We start from the raw sequence: 21,787 nt of genomic DNA, 5'->3' as shown, positions 1-21,787 counted from the left end.
TAGCAGTATTTCAGTAAAGAGAACAGCTTGTAAGCAAGGGGGAGTTAAACCTGCTCCACTGTACTTTTACACATTTATACAGGAATCTTTTCACAGACAAATCGGTAAATCTTTATTGCTGCTGCTATGTCTGTTGTTAGAGTGTTACTATATCATTTTAAAGACTGTATACAGATGGGAGTCCTCAGTCCTCGTTCTGTAACATGACCCCAGCTGTAATTGCATTAAAAATAACAGAGTATTTGGGGTTTTTTTTAACTTTACTGCATAATCTTAAAGTTAAAGTAAACCCAATTTTGTATCTTTTACCTGCAGGTAAGCCTTTAAAGCAGTAGTAAACCACATCTAAAAAATAAAAAAAAAATACCCCGCAAGGTAATACAATGTGCTAGTATGCATCGCTGTCCTCCAGTGGCATCATCTTCCATCTTTACCCAGTCTTCCTTCTTGGTCCATGAACTCTGGCTGTCTGACTGGCCGATCTTTGATGAGGTTACTTATGTGCGTGGGAGTCCCAGGCCATGGTATGTGTATGCTGTTCCTTCAGAGTGCATGCACCAGCTCTCAAAAAGAGCTGCACGGTGCACGTTTAGGAGATATTCATTTTACCTACAGGAAAGCTTAACCCCTTCACACCGGCCACACGCAAATGTGTGGCCTCCCAGCGTCTGGGCCTAGACGCCGAGTGGCCGCACATTTGCGTTCATGTAACAAAAAACATATGTGCTGAGAGCGCGCGCTCCCAGCACACGTGTGGTACTCACAGAAAGGTCCCGATCTGCTCTTTCGATCGGGGGCCTTTCCCGATCATGTGACCGACCGTGACATCACGGCGGCCACATGACACTAAGCCCCGCCCTGCCCACCTCCCGGGACAGGAACTCCTCTTCACGCCGGGACGATCTGACGTAAAGGGGTTAATTTAGGAGCCGTGTCGCAGCCGAAAAGTTTCAACATCACGACTCAGCCAATCAGATGGCTGGCTCACAAACCCAGAAGGAAGACTGGGTGAAGATGGAAGCCTCAGAGAGCCATGACAGCGCTCTACTAGAGGGCTTTGTTTTCATGTAACTCTTTCATAATGTGCTAGTATCCAATGCGTGCTAGCACAATATGCTCTTCACTTGCAGGGAGAAGATTTTTTTAGATGTTTTTTTCCTCCCGTTTTACTACCACTTTAAAGTGATCCCATGCTTGCAAGGAGTTTACTCAACTGCTAGCAGAACTTGAAAGCAAGCAGGTACATGTGTCTGCAAGTGATTTTATGTGGTGTGTTGGTTTGTGAGGCTACACATTAGGGAACCAAATGTAAAGAAGAGAAAAGGGGTCCGATTTGAACTCAACCTTAAAGCGAAGCTTCTCTGCAACTGAGCACCACTAACCAAAAACGCTATTTAATTCATTTTTAATATTCAAAGCAAACTCTCCCATCTATCCATGTCTCTGTGGTTTATTTTGCTGAGACATCATTTTGGAGAACACCCCCTTGCATTTATGGACATGGCTATCCTTGAGTAAGGGCAGATGATTCAGGTAGCATTTACTTCCTGGAATCCATCTGGCCCTCGCTCAGGCAAGAGGTTGTGCTTAGCCAAGAAGGCTCCTCCTCCCCTCCTGAACACTGCTGGGATTAATGATATAATTTGTCTAGGCCTGGAAACCAGGAAGTAAATGAAAAGATGTTAAAAAAAAATATTTTAAACCAAGTAAAATGAGCAAGTAAAAATTAAATACTATCCTATTTCCTAATGCTAGCAGCATAAGGATCAAAAATAGTTAATGGAGATTGAGAGAGTGAAGTTCCGCTTTAAATGGAGGCTTGCATTGTCCATGCAGTGATCTCCAGTGGTTTCACACTCATCTTTCCCTTGCTCTTCCAACTGCTCTATTTGGCCTGCAGGTACTTACGGGTATGGAGAACATGTGCTTCATGCACCTCTAACAATGTGTCAAGGCAGGGATTTAGCCATTGGTCACATAAGCACCATTTTCTTTTACACGGAGGTGGGAAGTTGCTGTTTGGACCCAAGTAGCTGTTCTTTGGCCCCCCACACACAAATGTCCAATTTGTCTTGGAGGAGTGAGAGTCAATTGACTGGGTTGTGTTTTTACCAGCCAGTTACCACTGTTTTCCCCTGAGAGAGACCGATGCTGACGGATGTCTACTTTGCATTCTCTTCTCCTTTCCATAAGTGCAAGCATACATGCTCACCAAAAGAGAACCTACATTAAAGAAACTATTGCTAACCATACACTAGCTGAAAAAGTCGCGAGATCAAACGATAGTTCCATCATGTAATGACTGAATTTCAAATGATAAATCATTCATTGGACATAAATAAATCATTTTCTAAATTTGTTTTGTCACATATGCGCAAGATGAACAGTTCGATTTTAAAAAGTTTAAATTTATCATTAGTTCGGCAGAAGTGTTCCAACCTGTTCCTGTTTGTTTTTTTGTTTTTGTTTTTTTGGGCTCTGAAAGGTCAAAAACTATTTTCTATTTGTGCCCATTAACAGGACGAAAAACGAACAAACGGTCCAAATGACAGACTTTCAAATTATTTTTTTTGTCTACTGTTTGGGGAACGTGAGGACTAAATCATTCAAGTCTGGAGCTAGCATTCGTTGTTGTCAATACTGAGCACGGGTTTGTCAAAGGGTTATCTGTATTTTGGAAAATTTCTTGTATTTGACTGCTCTCATTCTGATATGGAAAGAAACACTACATTCAATTTGCACACAGAGTTTAAAATCAAGAAGTGAAAGTTGCTGTAGTATCAGCCATTGATGAGCATTCTAGGATGGAAAAATTACAGAGTCGTGTTAGAGACATGCCAGACTATTAATTTATGTACAATTTTATAGAACCTCTGTGAGACCCCCAAGTAAAGTGTATTGAGTCATTAAAGTCCAAATACACAACAAAAATTTTCAAAGCACTTTTGCTGCTTTAATCTTTCTCAAACGATCATCAACTAAAACATGTTGTACTCATTGCCACTGCTATCTCTATTGATTGAAGTAAATTACAGACGTATCCATGTCTATGTCTATAACAAGAGGATTGCATTGCTAGCATCTGGAATCAGCAGTCAGTTGTGTTTGAGTATTTTAGGCTAGTTAGTATAGGTTTCCATGCGACTATGCCAGCACCAGGGAGTGTCTTGTTGCTTTTCTCGCTCTCTGCTCCATGTACACTGGCACACAGGCTCAGATAATCCAAGTTTGCATATTATGGCCCATGCTATAATAAAGTGTTTTTAAGCCTCAGACATGAGACAAAGCATATACCCCTATAGTGTGTACTTGTCTCAGTCCAGAGCAAGTGTCATTTCTATCTGCTGCTTTTTTCCTTTGTTATCTATATGAGTCAATTCTGACAAGTTTTACTGACACCAGGAGAATAAAAGGTGAAAGGGGAGGGACCTCCAAAAGATTGACATCCCCAGCTCTATTCCTGTGAGCTGTGTGGGGGGGGGTGTCTTTTCTTTCCAATCAGCTCTCGGAGCTCCCCTCACTGAGCTCTGTAGAATGTAACTTCAGCTCTCAGCCTCCTCTTTGTAAACTCTCAGGGATGCTATATAAATTCAGCACTTTGAACAGATGTAGAGAAGAGAAGGCTGCAGATAAACAGGTAAAACTTATGTAGGAGGATTTGTTTTATCTCTGTGGATCACCTGAGGCCAGTCACTTTACTGGGTATATGTAAGGGTTTACAACCACTTTAACTAATGTCCCAACTTTGGTAAATTTCTGCTGCTGCATGCTTGTCATTTGGCTGGGTTTTGGGCATAGATTTTTATCAGATCTGGTGCTTTTCAGTGATATGAAATACTTTTATTGCCATTCTTTTGTGTGTGCTTGAGCTATTGCCTGATTTTTTTCTCACAAGAGCAAAAAATGTGTTTTTGGTGCGGATATCCATTTTTTAATTGGGATGGACAAATCTTGCTGACTAGAAATTTGAGTTATTTTTTTCTTGTCTGCAGCGCCTAAATGCTGGGCCAGCTCTTCATCTCCTGGGTAATATATTTGGCAGGTCCCATTAATAATGGGTGCAGCATTACACTGTTTAATATTAGGGTCAATGGGCTGTACAATGTAAGGCCAACATGCAGTGGGGATAGGAAAAGAATGCCTTTTTTTCTATTCCTGTCACGTATCATCAGAAGAAACCGCATATTTCATAAAATGATACTCAAATATTCAGCAATGGGAAAGAAATATATGAAAAATTCAGCACTAAGCACTGTTAGGGGAAGAGTATGCCATGAAATTCAATTTATACTTGTCAATGAACCTGCATATCTCATGCAATCATATGCGAGGATAGATCACTTTAGGAAGCTCCGGTTGATACTTTATCGGACTGGCTTTTTGCCAGAATATTAGAAAACCATTTTATCAGCTATAGCTACATTTCTGATTCAGGGGAAATATACAAATTTATTGCACACAAAACCCCTGTAAAGAAGATCCCAACTTTTACACCATTTTCCACTGTTTTCAGAACACTGGATTCATGAACCTTAGACAAAGTTCCTCTTTCTGTTACACCTAATAGGGCAACCTCATTAAAACTGAGGAAAGAAAATAAGCTGTTAAAAGATGATTGTTGCCCATAACAGCCAATCAGAATTGGTGTATCCATAAAAGATGATTGGTTACTATTGGCAACTAAAATTTAGTGCTCCTTTTCTCGGGTGAATCAGTGACAGAGCGCATTCACTGATGTAATAGTGGTAAGGGACCACGTACCAGTTCATAAAGGTACCTCAAAAGTTGCAATGAGCAGGTAGCTACACCCCCCCTGCACACAGATGGGTGTGTGGCCCTGAACGCAGACAGTGTGCGTTCTTGGCCGCACATCTGCCCCTGCATCCCTGAAAAATTAGGATTTGTGGCTTTGTCCATACAGATGCTGCATCCCCATAAAGTAACATAGGCCGACTGCACGCAGCTTCAGGTGGCTCCAGATGCATAAACAAACAGCTCATTCATGCTGTACAGGCCACAATGCCAAGTAACATTCAATCTAGTAATATGTAGTGATCTTGTATTGAACAGGCACTTCCTGTTGTAGGGTGACAACGCTCTGTCCCTGTCTTCCAACTGCACTCCTGCATTGTCCCCTTGTCTCATGACCTTCCGATAGAGAAGCTTTCCACACACTCAGGCATGTTCTACTGCTGTCATCTGCAGGAAACTGGGTCTACATCTACTTTAAAGCGGAGTTCCACCCCCCCCCCCCACCACCAAACTAAAATTAAGTCCTCATGCACACTGGATGTTTTGATAACGCTGGTAACGTTAGCTGTGTAAAGTCACATTAAAATCATGAGTTTTTTTAGCGTTTTTGCATTAGCGTTCAGCAGCGTTTTTCAGCATTTGCGGCTTTAAGCATTTTTTTTCCGAAAATTGTTTTTTGGTTTGGTCAAAAAAAAGTCAAAAAATGCCGGTGTGCAGCAGTTTACCATGTTTTTCTGCTTTTTGCCACATTTTTCAGTGTTAGAGCATTTTTACAGCTAAAAACTCCTCTAGAAACCCACTAGTCCTGGTTTTTTTGCAGTCACAAAATGAAAACATTGATTACAGTCTGTGTGTGCATGGACACATAGAATAACATGCTGGGGGGTTTACTGGCCGTAGAAAAAAACATCAAAAGCCAAAACCAGCAGCTTTAAAAACGTCCAGTGTGTGCGAGAACTTAAAGTCAGCAGCTACAAATACTATAGCTGCTGATTTGTAATTTTAGGGCACTTACCTGTCTGGGGATCCAGCAGTGTCCTCACCCCGAGCCGATTCTTCATTCAGGTGTTGGGTGCTGGCGATGACATGTTGACTACTGCGCATGTGTGAAGAATGCTGTGCTTTGTGAATGGGAAATAGTTGGGATCTTCCTTGCCCGGCTGTGGCGAACAGAGCTGGAAGTGGGAGTGGGCACCTGTCAAAACCAGGGTACATGCTCCCCCCTCCCTGCCAAAAGATACCAAATGTGGCAGCAGAGGGGGGGAGGATGCTGATAAGCGGAGCTTTCACGTTTGGGTAAAAATCCGCTTTAACTACTACTTTTAGGGTCCATAAACACTAGGTGCCTGAAAGAATGCTAGAACCTTATAATAGCGTTTGTGCGTTTTGCATTTGTACGTTTTTTTTCCAAAACCTTCCCTCTGCTCATTTTTCACAATAATCAGTTTACGCTTGAAAACGTTGAACAGGCCTAAACATTGTGTTCATGCGCATCAAGCATTTCTTTCTTCCTCTCAAAATCGTGCTTGTGATGGCCTCTTCAAATATGCATGGTCACATAGAGGGAGATTTACTAAAAGTGGAGCACTCAGAATCTGGTGCAGCTGTGCATGATAGCTTCTAACCTCAGCTTGTTCAATTAATCGTTACCAATAAAACCTGGAAGCTGATTGATTTCTATGCAGAGCTGCACCAGATTTTGCACGCTTGAACTTTAGTAAATCTCCCCCATAGGCTAAAGTTGCTTCTACAGGCTGAAAGAAAAATACTCCAAATGCCTGTATAAACAGTCATTTTTATGCCATGTGTGCATGAGGCTTGATGATTTAGAAGAATCAAAAACCATATCAAGTCTCTCGAAGGTCAGAGGAGGAACAGGGGCATCACTAGTCATTGCTCTTTTAACTTTAGTGGCCTTTTGTGGTGTATTGGAAAATAATACAATGGCCCATTTATTTACCTCTTTGATTTTGGGATTTTATAGGAAAACATTTTTTCATTACTCCTAAATTTGAATGAACCTGAGCTGAGATAACTTAACTGCACTGCAAAGGAAAGATGGGTGCAGAGAGAAAAGACAAATCTTAGCTTCATGTGCTGGAGCCATGGACAAATTTCCTTTGTCTGCACCTTTGTTTATCACCTGATATAATAACCACCAAGTTGTTGGGATCTATGTCTTCATTTGCTCTCATCCCATTGCACTATGGTGCCTGTTCACATACAGTCTAATTCAATGTGCCACACTTAATGGACAAACACACTGATTATATCATTAGAACGAAGAGAAGAAATTAAACAATGTGCCTTCTGCATAGATTGCCAACCACGGAAAATATTTTTTACTGACAGCTATATAAATATTTAGTGATGAACAACTATTTTTCCTGACGCTATTTATGTTATGATATAACAGACCTCGAAGTAAAATTCGAGGTAGAGCTGCTTGGTAGTGTGCCTGTCCCTCCTTGGCTTATTAGTGACCTCTGTGATCTATAGATGTTTCCCTGCACTGTCTTAGGTGCCTTTATTTTCTGTGTAAATATTATTCTGGTCAGAATAACATCATTATGGTATTTACTTGGGCTGACGACATTTATACAGCTCAGCGGCCAGACATTGGCAATATTTATTTCATGAGGTCTTGGCTGATTTTTTTTTTTTTTTTTTTCTGACACTTTTTTTTTTTTTTTTTTTTTAACCGATCTCTGGTTTAACATGTAGATTGGCAAACTGGTACTTTCAGTACTTGCACTACCTTGTTGAATAGAAAATTATTTTGTTATCAATATAACGTATATATTGAACAGTCAGGTTTGTCACTGTATAGGGCCTCTTTTTACTGATTTAAAATGAGACGCATTGTTGCCTGTGGACAAGTAAAGATCAGTAATACAGCATTAAGTACAGAGCCGTAAACCAAAAATAGAAAATTTTGCAATTGAGTTCAATAATTTACAAGCATATTAGTGATTACTCGTCTATAAACATGTTTACGCAAAATAAATGAATATATTACAAAGTGTCAATTAAGAATTTTACTCGTCCATATGCTTACGCACCTTTACACACCTATACACGTGTTTGCGCGTATTACAGAACATTAAAACATCCGTAAATTCTTTTGGCCATGTACAACTGACCTAAAGGTTTACCAGTAAACAAAAATCTGATGTTGGCTTTCACTTTCATTGGATAAAGTATAAATCCCCCCCATTACAATATTTTTCCTGTGTGCTTATATAGTATAGTATTAGTGCTCTCTGACTAAGAACCTTAGACTAAGCCATTTATTGTAAATGATTGCCATATTGTTTTATTTTTTAAAGTGGCCTCTTGGGAACAGCCACTGCTTAGCAGGTGTCTCTAGGTAGACGAATGCAGGGTTTGCTCTTGTGAAAAATGTTCTTGGGACCAACAATACATAGGTTTCTTTCACATGCAAATACCAAAACTTTCCCTGATCACTGCACCCGGGGTCAACCCCATCAGCCACTTACACCGCCACTAATCTGGCCATTAAACATGTATTAGTCTCGTGTCTACAGGTGGCCATTGATTGGTGATAGGCCCCTGGAAAATAAAAGGGATCTTGGGGAAGATACTTGCCCGCCATGAAAAGACAGTCATGTAGTAATTTTGATTCTAAAGAATGAATATCTCCCTTGCTTCGAAAAGACAGCTTTGTGGTACTTTTGATTCTAAAAACAGAACATCTCCTTTAACACCGGACTGTGTAAGCCAGAGACTTATTATTGCCCACTACCAGTGGCCTCACTGTCACATGATGCTCAAAATCAGGAGCATTGTTTGTTTTTGCTAGGATATTTATGCCCATGTTATGAGGTAACCATAGACACCACTAACCTTGTATGATTGGGGAAAAGAGCGATCGACATGACTGGAAACCTTTTTATTCTTGATGATATGCTGATGATTTTCAGTGGAATTTGTAGGACCCACATCCCCACATAGGTTAAACAGGAACATTTGGGAAAACCTAATGAAATAATTCCAGACAGCAAGTTACTATGCATAGTCTGAAATACAGTAACATGGAAAAATTTATTTTTTTCTTCCGTTCATCGAAGGACACAGTGAAGATCTGAAGATCTAACCATTGGTTTAGAGTGCCATCTGGAGGAGAAGGGCACTTGCCACAAAAACACAGCCCTGAACAGCCCCTGCTGGTGGCCAAACCCACCTATATGCTAAAGGCAGCTCATTTTTTTTCCTAGCATCAAAGACTAAGGCTCTAAGCTCCCTGCTGGGATACTTATATTCTTTCCCTTTTAGTTTTTCCTTCAAACTTCTAGATCTTAAATCAACTTCTGACTGGGATACAGGCTAGATAATCTAGATCCTTGAAGTCTCTCCAAGTCAACTATTGAGCCCATAAAAATCCCTTCCTGTGTATGGGATCAGCTGTGACAACCCTACCTCAGATCCCTTGGAAGCATGTGAGATATCTACTGAAGGGGGCACACATGACTGACTGATTGGTCTCTCTCATTGGTCCCCCCCAGTAGCACCACAGCACTGGCAGAAGGTGGCCTGTCACAGGAAATGTTATTCCCAACATTCACTACTTGGAACGGTGAGTATGAAGAGCCTCCTTTCTCCCCTAATTTCCTGCATTGGACTGGAGTGTTCTGTGGGTACCCCTTATTTTCCCCTTCTCCACTGTGGCTGCTATTTGCAGCTATGTTATCTCTTCCTTATCAGGTCCTACATGCCCTTTGTGCAGACCTTTGGCAGATTTGTAGGTTTCCCCTTTCCTTTAAGTTCCCTGTTGGGAGGCCTCTGGGACCCCCAGACTGTCTCTACCCAGGAACATCTTCACCTATCTTCAAAGGGTTTGTGTTGCCTATGGAACACGCTCTTACACGTCAGGTAAAATATTTCCTCCTCCAATTTCCTCTTCCTCTGACCCTTCTGAAGAGGAGGATAATGATACTACCACAGGGCCTGTGCCATTCGTGAAACCTGTGGCCACAGAGTCTGCCTATTCGGGCTATGAAGTCAAAGCTTCTACCTTGACCTTCTCATAAAGAGAGAGAATTAGTCTTGACCCTTAATAAATCAATGTGTGAAACACTTACAATAGAGGATACCCTGGGTACCTCATTAGAGGCTCCAGTTCCATTTGGCATCCACAACCTAAAATGCTTTGCTAATGTTGCCTTTCCATTCCTTTTTTGACAAATTCATTTACAATGAATGGGAGTGCCAAGCTTGGACCTTTGAAACTTTTCAGTTTGCCACCCTTTTGAGAAAAACCCTAAAAAACAGATGTCTCCCGTTGTTGTGTTTCTGCCCATGTCCAGGCTGAATAAGGCTATGGTGATCCTAGTACAGGAGTCTCCATCCTTTTAAGGACCCAATGAACAGGATGGTGGTATTCATTGTAAGATCCATGTACACTGTCACTGGATTGGTCCTCTGGTCTGCTTTAGCCACTGCTTTATTCTCACATATGCTAATAGAGTGGCCAAATCTTTTGTGCCAAGGGTTATAGAATGAACATGTATGGTTCTGTTCATGTTGAACTGGCTGACCATTAAATGGAAAGTCTTCAGCATGTGTATAATGTGTCACTGGATGCAGGACCTGTGACCTCCAGACCTTTTGCCTCAGCAGTTGCATCTTTTGCATCTTACTGTCACTCAAGTGTTGGTCGACTGACCTGACCTGACCTATAAAAAAAGCCCTGAAAGACCTTTTGTTTAGAATGGAAAGCTTATTTGTCCCAAGGTTGCATTATATAATCAAAAACTTTTTGATTATAATGGCCCATTTCACTGGAGCAGTTAGCATGTCTTGCTTTTCTCCATCAGGCGCTAGGCTCATAGGTGGCCAACTGGTCATTGGTGCAAAGTTTTACAAAGTTGATGTTGCATCTTCAGATGCATGTTTTGATTTCAAAGTCCTACAATTGATGGTGTAATTAATCTTGCTCTAGGCGAGTTTTTGTTTGTTTTTTTTACCCCAGTCCTCAGTAGACACTGCTTTTGGGTTGTCCCAATGGTCAGATCTTCAGGTTCTCCGCTGTGTCTTTCAAAGAAGGGAAGAGAAAGTTGGGATTTTTTTTAACTTACCTTTTCTCTGCATTCATTGGAAAACACAGCACTTTCCCCTCTGTTCTGTGTTTGTACCTATTGCTTTGCACTACTTTGTGATTACCCAAGCTGTTGTCTAGCAGATGAGGGGTTTGACCACTAGCATGGGCCACCCTTGGGATGTAAGTTTTATTTTTGCCTAGCATCCTGCTCCTATAGTTGTCACCATAACCCAGTGGTCAGATATCCAGGATCTTCACTGTGTCCAAGGAATGCAGAGAAAGGGCTTTTACACAAAGATGCTAAATTACAAAAATAATACTATTTTTTTGCTCACGTGCGGCATTTTAAAGGAATGTATTAACGTTTTTTGATTAATTTAGATATTTATTTCTTCATTTATTACAGAGACTTGTATAGCGCCGTCAGTTTACACAGCACTTTACATATATTTTGTACATTCACATCAGTCCCAACTCACATTCATACATACATATACTAGAGCCAATTTTAGACAAGAACCAATCAACCTACCAGCATGTCTTTGGAGGAAACTGGAGTACTCGGAGGGAACCCACGCAGGCACAGGGAGAACATGCAAATTCCAGGCGGGTGGTGCTGTGCTTGGGATTTGAACCAACAACCCTAGTACTGCCAGGTGGAAGTGCTAACCATTTATCCACTGTGCTACCCCATATATGAGTAAAAGACATTACGTTGATGTAAATAATAATCTTAGCAATTCAGGTTACTATAGGAGTCTGCTGACTCATTAAAAACAGTGCACTCAATGTGTAACTGATATACTCATAGTTGTTGAGTAATTGCAGTAGCTAATCTAGCATGCTGCTAGTGCCTACGTTCCAAATCTCTAAATTTGATAAGATAACATAAAAGTAAGAGGAAGCTTGTAAAAATGTGACAGTCATTAAATATTAAATTTAAAAACACTACAATAATTGCTCAAAATATATGTTCACTTAAAATCCTCTATGCTTTTCGTAGAAAGTAAATCTATATCCTGCACTTCTTATGTATACTGGCACCAGTATGCTAGTGAGAGTGTCCATAGGAACCTGCATCTAGAGCAGCATTTCTCCACTTTTTCAACACAGAAGAACCCTTGAAATAACTTTCAGGTCTTAGGGAACCCCTGCTAAAAATTACTATGTCTACAGCTCATGATACTTTAGGGCAGGGCTTTCTTTCTGCCGGAACGCGGCGGTACTGCGTTCCGCCACCTTTTTCTTCTTGTCCCCGCTCACCGACTGCCTCTGCAGAGCTGACAAGCTATGCAGAGCAGCGAAAGTGACAGGTGCCGGACGCGGCTTGTTTATGTCATGCTTGCGCGTGCCCGGCACCTGTCACTGCCGCTGCTCACAGCCGGTGAGCGGGGACATGCACGCTTCACCCCCCCCTCTACCGCCAGCGTGTAAACATCGGGGGCGCGCGGCCACCCCCATAGGAAAGGTGTATCTTAGTACACCCGGCGGTGCGCGCTGACGTCATCACGCCCTCTGCTCGTCGATCCTACCATAGCGCGGATCGTCAGCATCAGGTAAGGAGCGGCGATACAATTTTTCTCGCTTTTCTTGCTAATGTGGGGGGGGGCAGTGTTACTCGCTATTCTTACTAATGTGGGGGGGGGGGCGGTGTTAATTCCATACATTTACTTTTATAGCCCCTCCCAAATTTTACTTGCATTCCTGTTCTCTAAAGGGGTGGTCCTAGGGTTTGATGGGGGCGTGGCCAGGTTTGGGTGGGGGAGTTCCACCACCTTTCCTCTGAGAAAAAAAGCCCTGCTTTAGGGTGATGGTCAGTGGGAAGAATGCTCCTTACACTTCTAGTCAATGGGAAGAATTACTCCTGTACAGAAAGCTAAAAGAAATCCTAGATCAATAACCTTGTTTTAGAGGGACCCAGCAAGCCACAATTTAAGAGCACTTGAATATCCAAATATCAACCTATTAGTTGAAGTCCCCCCCCCCCCCCCCCGTCTCTAGCATCTCTGTGCTTATCAATACAATGGACTGCCTTTAACCAAGAGAGCTGAGGGTGGTGGAAGGCCACATGACTGAGTACCAATTTCAACTTGGAAGTTAATACGTTTGTATTTTTATATTAGATTGCACCTAGTTTAGGGGTTCCCATGGGGCTGTACAATCTATACAGGATATGTAGAAGCACTGCTACTTTATTTTACAAGTACTACAATTAATCTCAAAATTACGAATGGAACTCAGAGCAAATATCCTTTTAGTTATATTGCTACATAGCTCTGGCTACCCATAAAAGTAGATTCTGTACTGAATACTTTTTTGTCTGGTATTTTGTGTTTTTAACTAATACATATCAGAGTGTACAAATTGCGACTGGGCAAAAAGTGATGTACAAATGCTGTAGTTGAGTCACTACATCTTATTGATCTAACCTATTTTTCTACAAATATTGACAAAGTTTCATAATTGTTTGGGCTCAATGTAAAACAGGTATTTTTTTTCCCATTAGATCGATGCATTAAGTAAAAGAAGCAAAGAAGCTGAAGCTGCCTTCTTGAATGTCTATAAGCGATTAATTGATGTCCCAGGTAAATATTAGTGCATGTTCTTATGTATAACCTTATATAATGGCAATAGAAAACATTACTGACCTCCCAAACATATTCTTTGGGGTATAGAAATATGTATTTGAATGTCCACATATGTGTATGCACACTTAACAAGAGTACACATAAATAGGGGGAGACAACCAGTGTGGCACTTAAATTGCAGTTCCATGTTTCTTTGGGGGGAGTCTTTTTCAAGATACATGCTACTCAAGTGCTGCTTTACATTTCCATACCACTTTTCACTATATTTGGGAATACTCTGGTTTTCATGTTCACAGTTTCTTTGATATTGATGGTTGTGTTTTTATTTAAAAAAAATTAGCACACTGTACCTAAAGCAGTACTAGTAAATTTTAGGAAACACCACTATGTTTTGGGTTCTCAGATCATACCTGAACATTGTTTTTAAAATATTTCTTACCTTTGATATGTTTCTCAGAAAAAGGCCTCATGGCTGACTGCAAGCATTTCTGAACAATGTCAGATGCTGACCCAATAGAAAGGACAGAGAGTCTCCTCTTATTAACATATAATGCGAGAATACAGCTTCTAAATCTTTACCCTTAGAACAGACAGTGTTGAGCTCTAGTCTACAACTAATAATGATATCTGCTAGCACAGTACAGACAAGATTAATTATGGCAAACACATATCCCCAGTAAGTGTTATCCTAGTTTGGCTGCAAAAGTGGAAATATACATTTACTTCTTTTGATTTTTTTCTTATATGTGGTTGGGTGCTGTTGCAGAGATCAGCATTTTTGTGTGCATTTATTTCTCCTCAAAATGAGCTTACAGTCTGATCTCCCTCACAAACACATAATAGTTCTAATATGTTCAAATTCCAGGCAACCTTACAGTTTGTTTTGGGGTAATGGTGGAAATGCTGCAAGTCCACAAAGTTAATCACCAAGCCACCATGCTTGTGTTACAGTAGTCTCAAAATATTTACTTTTAGGTTTCTAAGCTTTATTCTGTTTACATTTTTGAAACATAAGGATATAAAAAAAAGCATTTAAAATATGCTTTGGCCATTGCTTCCCAGTCTTTAGGCTATTAGGATTGCAGAGCGAAAGCTCTTTGTAAGCTCTGAGTCACTTCAATTAGAATTTACACAGGGCAAGGGATTCACTTTCCACCCTCCTGGTGTCTACACAGCCAATCATCAAGCACCAGTGCTGTCATGTGGGAGAAAGTCACATATTCCACCAAAGCAGGAAGCCCTTTTTCCTTATACCTGGCTGCTGAGTGGATTGGTGAAATAAAAAGCTGAATATGTGTTACTGTGGGACTTGACATAGATTTGTGTTTTATGGTATGTTTGTACGTTTGATTCTGCTGAATACACATTTTGCTCACATAATGGTGTAAATCAGGGGTAAGCAACCAGTACATCTTGGCCAGGTGACTGGTAGATTTTGGTCTGGGCTTGCTGACACTCCATCCCAGAGCATCAAACAGAGTGCAATGCAGAGGAACTACTTGTAAAGTTGGAGCTGTGGTAGGGAACAGGAGCCTTATAAATTGATGCCTCCTCTGTAGAGCTGCTCCTACGCCCTGCCATGGTTGGTGGGTATAGCACCAGCAAAGTATGACCTATTCAAGTGAATGAGCCTGCTCTGCAATTGCCCTGCAACCATGTGCAGTACAGTAAACAAGGGGTTAAACAGGCAGTGATGTGTTGCTTTTTCACCACCTGCTTTAAGCCTTTGGACCCTGCAGAAGCATGCAGTTGCAGGGCACTTGCAGATTGGCCCATTTACTTGAATGAGTCTTGGTTGACAGGGAGTAGTACCCACCAAAAGCAACAGGGGGTGTAATTCTTGCTGCAGAATGTGTACACCTTTGGCTGTTGCCTCAGCAGGTAAAGGGGGTAGGGATAGGGGGGGTTACCACCCCCACCTTAACATGTAAACAAGCTGTTAGGGTGCCGCTGCCGATTACAACTAAGGGCTCATTCACAGGTGCAGTAGGCACTGATGCTCCTCTGCAAAGCAATACCAGTGCGTTTAGAGGTGGTGAGGAGGCAATATGTTGCCTCCTCATCACCTGATTGAAGCTCATGATTGCCGTGCAATGCATGCAATTGTGACACAGTAGTATAGCAATTAGAGGTTTAAATCAGGTGTGAGGAGGCAACACCATGCGCAGTGATCTTTGCATTCTCCCATGTTGTTCAGGTAGATCTCCACCACTTTAAGGTTGCCTACCCCTGGTGTAAATAGTAGACTGCTACTGTACACACATATATATATATATTTATATATATATATATATATATATATATATATATATGAGGTGTGACAATTTAATTCCCAGAATGCTTGCAACATAGCACTATGGTGGTGAGCCACAGCCATTCACACTCGAGTGTTCTGGCATGTTCTAACTTGCACTGGTCTGGGGTACACACCAGTTGACGTGGTCTTTACCGAGTAGTAGAAGAAATAATGTGTACGTGTTGTGCTGTTGGTGGAAACTGAGTGAAGAATCTAGAGCAGGGGATTAACATCAAATTTGAAGTGACATTTTGAAGTGGAAATTTAGCTCTGTTAAAACATATTTATGGTGAAACCAAGTGTCTTGGAATGACATAGGCAGTTTAAGGAGGGGCAGGTAGATCTCCATGATGATGCAAGAAGTGGGCAGCCAAAAGCGCAAAGGACTGATTCAAATGTGGACACAGTGCATGCCCTCGTACGCTCAGATCGAAGATTGAGACTGTGAATGATAGCTGAAGGATTGAACATGAATAGGTAAACCGTGCAGTAGATTCTAATGGAGGATTTGGGAATGAGAAAGATTTTTGCAAAGATGGTGCCTCGAATCTTGAGAGAAGATCAGAAAGAACATCATTTTCAAATTTCAATCAAACTTTTGAAGAATGCAGAGGTGTTTGATGGTTTTTTGGGGTTTTTGTTTTTACAGTGCATTCCCTGGAAATCAATTGTCACACCTTGTATATGTAACATTTACTAATGACAAGCTCACATATTAATACTAAAACATTAATGTTGTATACCTGTATTACTCAATATAAATATTTCTTAAGCAAAATCAAGCACTGTGGTAAACAGTATGATGATTTAATACAGGATGTGGAAATTACATAATATCTTACCACTGAATGATGAGGCAAGTATTAAACAGTATGTACAACTTTTATAGTAAGTTCAATGAAAAAGATAAACAAGAGAAGTAAGATATGAGCCAAACTCACACAAAAGCCTTTTACTTTTACTTTGGACAGAATGGGAGAAGTAGGAAATTCAGGTATGTATTCCTATGTCCCCCTTGGGATGTGCTCAGTATATTTTCTAAAGTCCTTTAGTATATGGATGGTAGTATGCTAATTATACTCTCACCAGACAAATTATGAATTAAAGCCTTGCATATCAATGCATATTCCTATCTTCTTTATCTCTGTCCCGTGCTCTGTGCGTACTCCAAAGTCACAAAAAAATTGCATATAATATAGCATGTTCCAAATGATCATAAAACTATAATAAATTATTGTGCTCGCTTTGCATGTGAACATACCAGGTGACAATGATGACTATCAACCTTACTCAATATTTACCCTTACCCTCGATAAGGGAACAGTTTAAAGGCATACTGGACTATATTAGTGTCTTTCTTTCTGGGGAGCCAATTTTGAAGGAAGAAGTCACTTTGTGAAAAATTGAAAGATACACATATGTATATTGTAGTTTTCTTATCGAGGGTAAGGGTAAATAATGAGTAAGGTGGATGGTCATCGATGTCATGTAAACATAAAGTTTTTCATCACTTTTTCACTTGCTAAGTGAGCACAATAATTTTATTAGTTTTATGATAATTTGGAACATGCTACACTATGTGCAATTTTTTTGGTTTTATGTGACTTTGGAGTGCTCACAGAACACTGGCCAAAAATAAAGAAGAGAGGAATATGTATTGATATGCAAGGTTTTAATTTATCATTTTGTCTGAGAGTATAATGAGAATACTACTATCCATATATGGAAGATATATTTTCTAAAGTCCTTTAAAATTTAATGTAGAAAACCAATTGGGCGCAGTTTATTTCCAGCTGCTGGATAATGTAATACCCTTTGGTGCTGTCTGGTCACTTTACATTTTTCATTTTTAGAAGCTGTAGGTACTGACTTCTGTGAATGGAAGAAGTGGGGGAGCATAGTTTGGCACTCTTGACGAGAGCCTGTGACAGCTCCCACAGTTCTGTTAACCCACCTTCACTTGAAGATTACAAATTTACAGACAAATTATTACCTTCACTAGCAAATATGCCCACTGGGAACGCCTCATGAACTGTATGCTGCATCAGCTAAATGATTCGGAATGAATACAAGGCTTCCCTTGATTGGCTGAGGTGGAAAGGTGGGTGAATCATGTCATGATTCCCACCTCAGCCAATTGGACACAATCTTGTACTTAATTCAGAAAAAAAAAAAAAGTTTCCTGTGAATGGCTAAGCAGCTCTCAGCCTGACTCGATTTTGATCTAGGGGGAGAGGGAAGTCCCCATACCATTGCTGGAACACAGAGCTGTATACTGTATTGGGCGCATCTCTTAGTGAAGGCCATAGTTAGTTTGGACCAACTTGGTCCAAGCAATCTGTTTTAAAGTGACAGAAATCTGGAGTTTGGCTCAAATGTCTATATTATTTTGCTTCAGAAGATTTATTGATACATTTTAAAGCTTGTTTCTAATAATGAAGTTTCCAAATTCTACAAAAGGCAGCTCATCTTTGTTTATTTATATAGTACCTGAACCTTTTATTCAGTGTTTTCATTCTTTCAGCATACATATAGCGAGGCATTACAACAATTGCACCTACTTTACTGTCATTTCCAGTGTTAACATGGAGATAGAATTAAATTATCTTCCAACGTTTTTCCAAGCAGCTTTAATAGAGCAGTCTGGTTTTTGTAGTGACAGAATTTTAAAAGTTGGGCACTTACCAATAGATGTAGTCAGGGGGCAAAAAGGCAATAAAAATGGGTCATTGGTTTGTAATTCATCCTTTAAACAGCTTAATTTGCTATGTACCCTGCACTGTGGAAGTTGTACCCAAAAAAGGCCAAGTGGAGAGTAAAGGACTAGCCACCAATCTTGCCTTTAGACTTCCTGCAGTTGATATTTCCACTTTACTGACTTACTGTTTCTTGTTTTACACTGTGTCTTAGTGTGGAGGCAGCCATTTTGGTAGAGGCAGTGCTTTCCTTCCTTATGTTAGAGCTGCCCTTCTGATTACTACTGATCTGATGAATGGTGGAGGAATATCCAAGAAGCAGCAGGGAAGGTGAAAGAAACACATAATGAAGCAGAACCAGGGGTTTAGTTGCACTGCAGATACTCTGCTTTAGCTTCCCCTCCAGCAAGCCACCAAAAGCTTAGTGAGCATTGCAGTTGTTCAGCAAATCTCACTCAAATCTCATCAGGGTAATACAGTCAGCTGTTCTTTAGGTTTTCTCACATTGCAGATATACAGTACAGTTTCTTGGCTATATGACAGGAGCAACTAAACAGATTCTTATGTCAGAAAGAGCACTGTAATTTTTAGGAAAAAAATTATGGTGAAAGATAGATCTTTCAGGGTTCTGCTAAGGCAAGATCAACCTTCTATACAGGTGCATCTCAATAAATTAGAATATCATCAAAAAGTTACTTTATTTCAGTAATTCAATTAAAAAAGTGAACCTCATATATTATATCGATTCATTACACACAGAGTGATATATTTCAAGCATTTCTTTCTTTTAATTTTGATGATTATTGCTTACAATATTACAATGATTATTGCTTAGAATATTGTGAAAAAGTTCAATATTGTAGACTCGTGTTGTTACACTCTAATCGGCTAATTAACTCAAAACATCTGTAAAGGTTTCCTGAGCCTTTAAATGGTCTCTCAGCCTGGTTCAGTAGGTTGCACAATCAAGGGGAAGACTGCTGACTTGACAGTTGTCCAGAAGACAGTCATTGACACCCTCCACAAGGAGGGTAAGTCAAAAAGGTCTTTGCTAAAAAAGTTGGCTATTCACAGAGTGCTGTATCCAAGCATATTAATGGAAAGTTGAGTGGAATAAAAAGGTGCACAAGCAACAGGGATAACTGCAGCCTTGATATGAATGTGAAGCAAAGTCCATTCAAGAATTTGGGGAGATTCACAAGGAGTGGACTACAGCTGGTGTCAGTGCTTCAAGAGCCACCACACACAGACGTATCCAGGACATGTCAAGAACTCCTGAACCGGAGACAACGTTAGAAGGAATAAGGAGAATAAAGGAAGGAGAATAAGCTCTGGACTGTTGTTCAGTGGTCCAAAATCCTCTTTTCGGATTAAAGTAAATTTTGCATTTTGTTTGGAAATCAAGGTCCCAGAGTCTGGAGGAAGAGTGGAGAGGCACAGAATCTAAGTTGCATGATGCCCAGTGTGAAGTTTCCATAGTCAGTGATGATTTGGGGAGCCATGCCATCTGCTGGTGTTGGTTCACTATTCTTTATCAAGTCCAAAAGTCAGCACAACCCTCTACCAGGAATTTCTAGAGCACTTCATGCTTCCCACTGCTGACCAGCATTATTTCATTTTCCAGCAGGACTTGGCACCTGCCCACACTGCCAAAAGTACCAATACCTGGTTTAATGATCATGGTATCACTATGCTTGATTGGCCAGCAAATTCACCTGACCTAAACCCCATAGAGAATCTGTGGGGTATTGTCGAGGAAGATGAGACACCAGACCGAACAATGAAGACAAGCTGAAGGCCACTGTCAAAGCAACCTGGGCTTCCATAACACCTCAGCAGTGCCACAGGCTGATTGCCTCCAAGCCATGAGGCATTGGTGCAGTAACTTATGCAAAAGGAAGGAAGGAAATTCTTGAAATATATCAGTGTGTGTGTAATGAATCTATATACAGTTGTGACCAAAATTATTCAACCCCCACTGAAATTGAGTGTTTTGGCCAGTTTGACATTGCTTTTGATCATTCAGTCATCTTGCTTACATTTACATTAAAGAGGCACTTGTAGGTCAGACAAATATAACATAACAGTTATAATGAAATAACCACAAATGTCTTTTCTGTGCTCACAGCATTATCAGTTTTATTCAACCCCCAAGTGACATTCAATCTTAGTACTTAGTACAGCATCCTTTTACAGTTATAACAGCTTTTAAACGTGAAGCATAGCTTGACACAAGTGTCTTGCAGCGATCTACGGGTATCTTCGCCCATTCTTCATGGGCAAAGGCCTCCAGTTCAGTCACATTCTTAGGCTTGCGCACTGCAACTGCTTTCTTTAAGTCCCACCAGAGGTTCTCAATCGGATTTAAGTCTGGTGACTGCGATGGCCACTCCAAAATGTTCCAGCCTTTCCTCTGCAACCATGCTCTAGTGGACTTGGAGGTATGCTTGGGATCATTGTCCTGTTGAAAGGTCCAACGTCTCCCAAGCCTCAGGTGTGTGACGGACTGCATCACGTTTCCATCCAATATCTCCTGGTACTGAAGAGAATTCATGGTACCTTGCACACGCTGAAGCTTCCCTGTACCTGCAGAAGCAAAACAGCCCCAAAGCATGATTGACCCTCCACCATGCTTCACAGTAGGCAAGGTGTTCTTTTCATCATAGGCCTTGTTCTTCCTCCTCCAAACATAGCGTTGATCCATGGGCCCAAACAGTTCTAATTTTGTTTCATCAGTCCACAGAACACTATCCCACAACTTTTGTGGTTTGTCCACATGGCTTTTGGCATACTGCAGTCGACTCTTCTTATTCTTTGGAGACAGCAAGGGGGTACGCCTGGGAGTTCTGGCACGGAGGCCTTCATTACGCAGTGTGCATCTTATTGTCTGGGCTGAAACTTCTGTACCCACATCTGACAAATCTTTTCTCAGTTCCTCAGCAGTCACACGGGGACTTCTCTCCACTCTACGCTTCAGGTAGCGCACAGCAGTCGAAGTCAGCATCTTCTTTCTGCCACGACCAGGTAGCGTTTCAACAGTGCCCTTTGCCTTGAATTTGCGAATGATGCTTCCTAAGGTGTCTCTTGGTATGTTTAACATCTTTGCAATCTTCTTATAGCCATTGCCCTTCCTGTGAAGAGAAATCACCTCTTCTCTTGTCTTCCTGGACCATTCTCTTGCCTTCACCATGTTTGTAACCACACCAGTAAATGTCTAGAAGGAGCTGAGTATCACAGTCATTTTAAAGCTGCCTAATTGGTGCTTATTATGCTTGATTGCTGCTCGGTGACATCCACAGGTGTTTTCAATACCTGATGGAAAGCACCTGTATGAACCTCTGTTCTTCAGAGTGGTAGTCTTTAAGGGGTTGAATAATTGTGGCAATGAAGAAAC

General features: G+C 40.9%; 1 protein-coding gene across 2 annotated transcripts in view; it reads left to right on the top strand.

Annotated features, from left to right (window-relative positions):
* Positions 1-21,787, top strand: part of CUX1 (cut like homeobox 1) — a 459,567-nt gene that overhangs the window by 220,693 nt on the left and 217,087 nt on the right. For both annotated transcript variants that reach the window (XM_089683746.1, XM_089683747.1), the window contains exon 4: positions 13,320-13,398. In XM_089683746.1, the coding sequence (XP_089539872.1) occupies positions 13,320-13,398 (79 nt within the window). The remainder of the gene's footprint in view (positions 1-13,319; positions 13,399-21,787) is intronic.

This window comes from Staurois parvus, unplaced genomic scaffold, assembly GCF_062004578.1.
Source record: "Staurois parvus isolate SC_StPar_1 unplaced genomic scaffold, SC_StPar_1.0 ptg000321l, whole genome shotgun sequence".
Taxonomy (NCBI): Eukaryota; Metazoa; Chordata; class Amphibia; order Anura; family Ranidae; genus Staurois; species Staurois parvus.
Note: the sequence above shows the minus strand (reverse complement) of the source record. Positions and strands in the feature narration are given on the sequence as shown.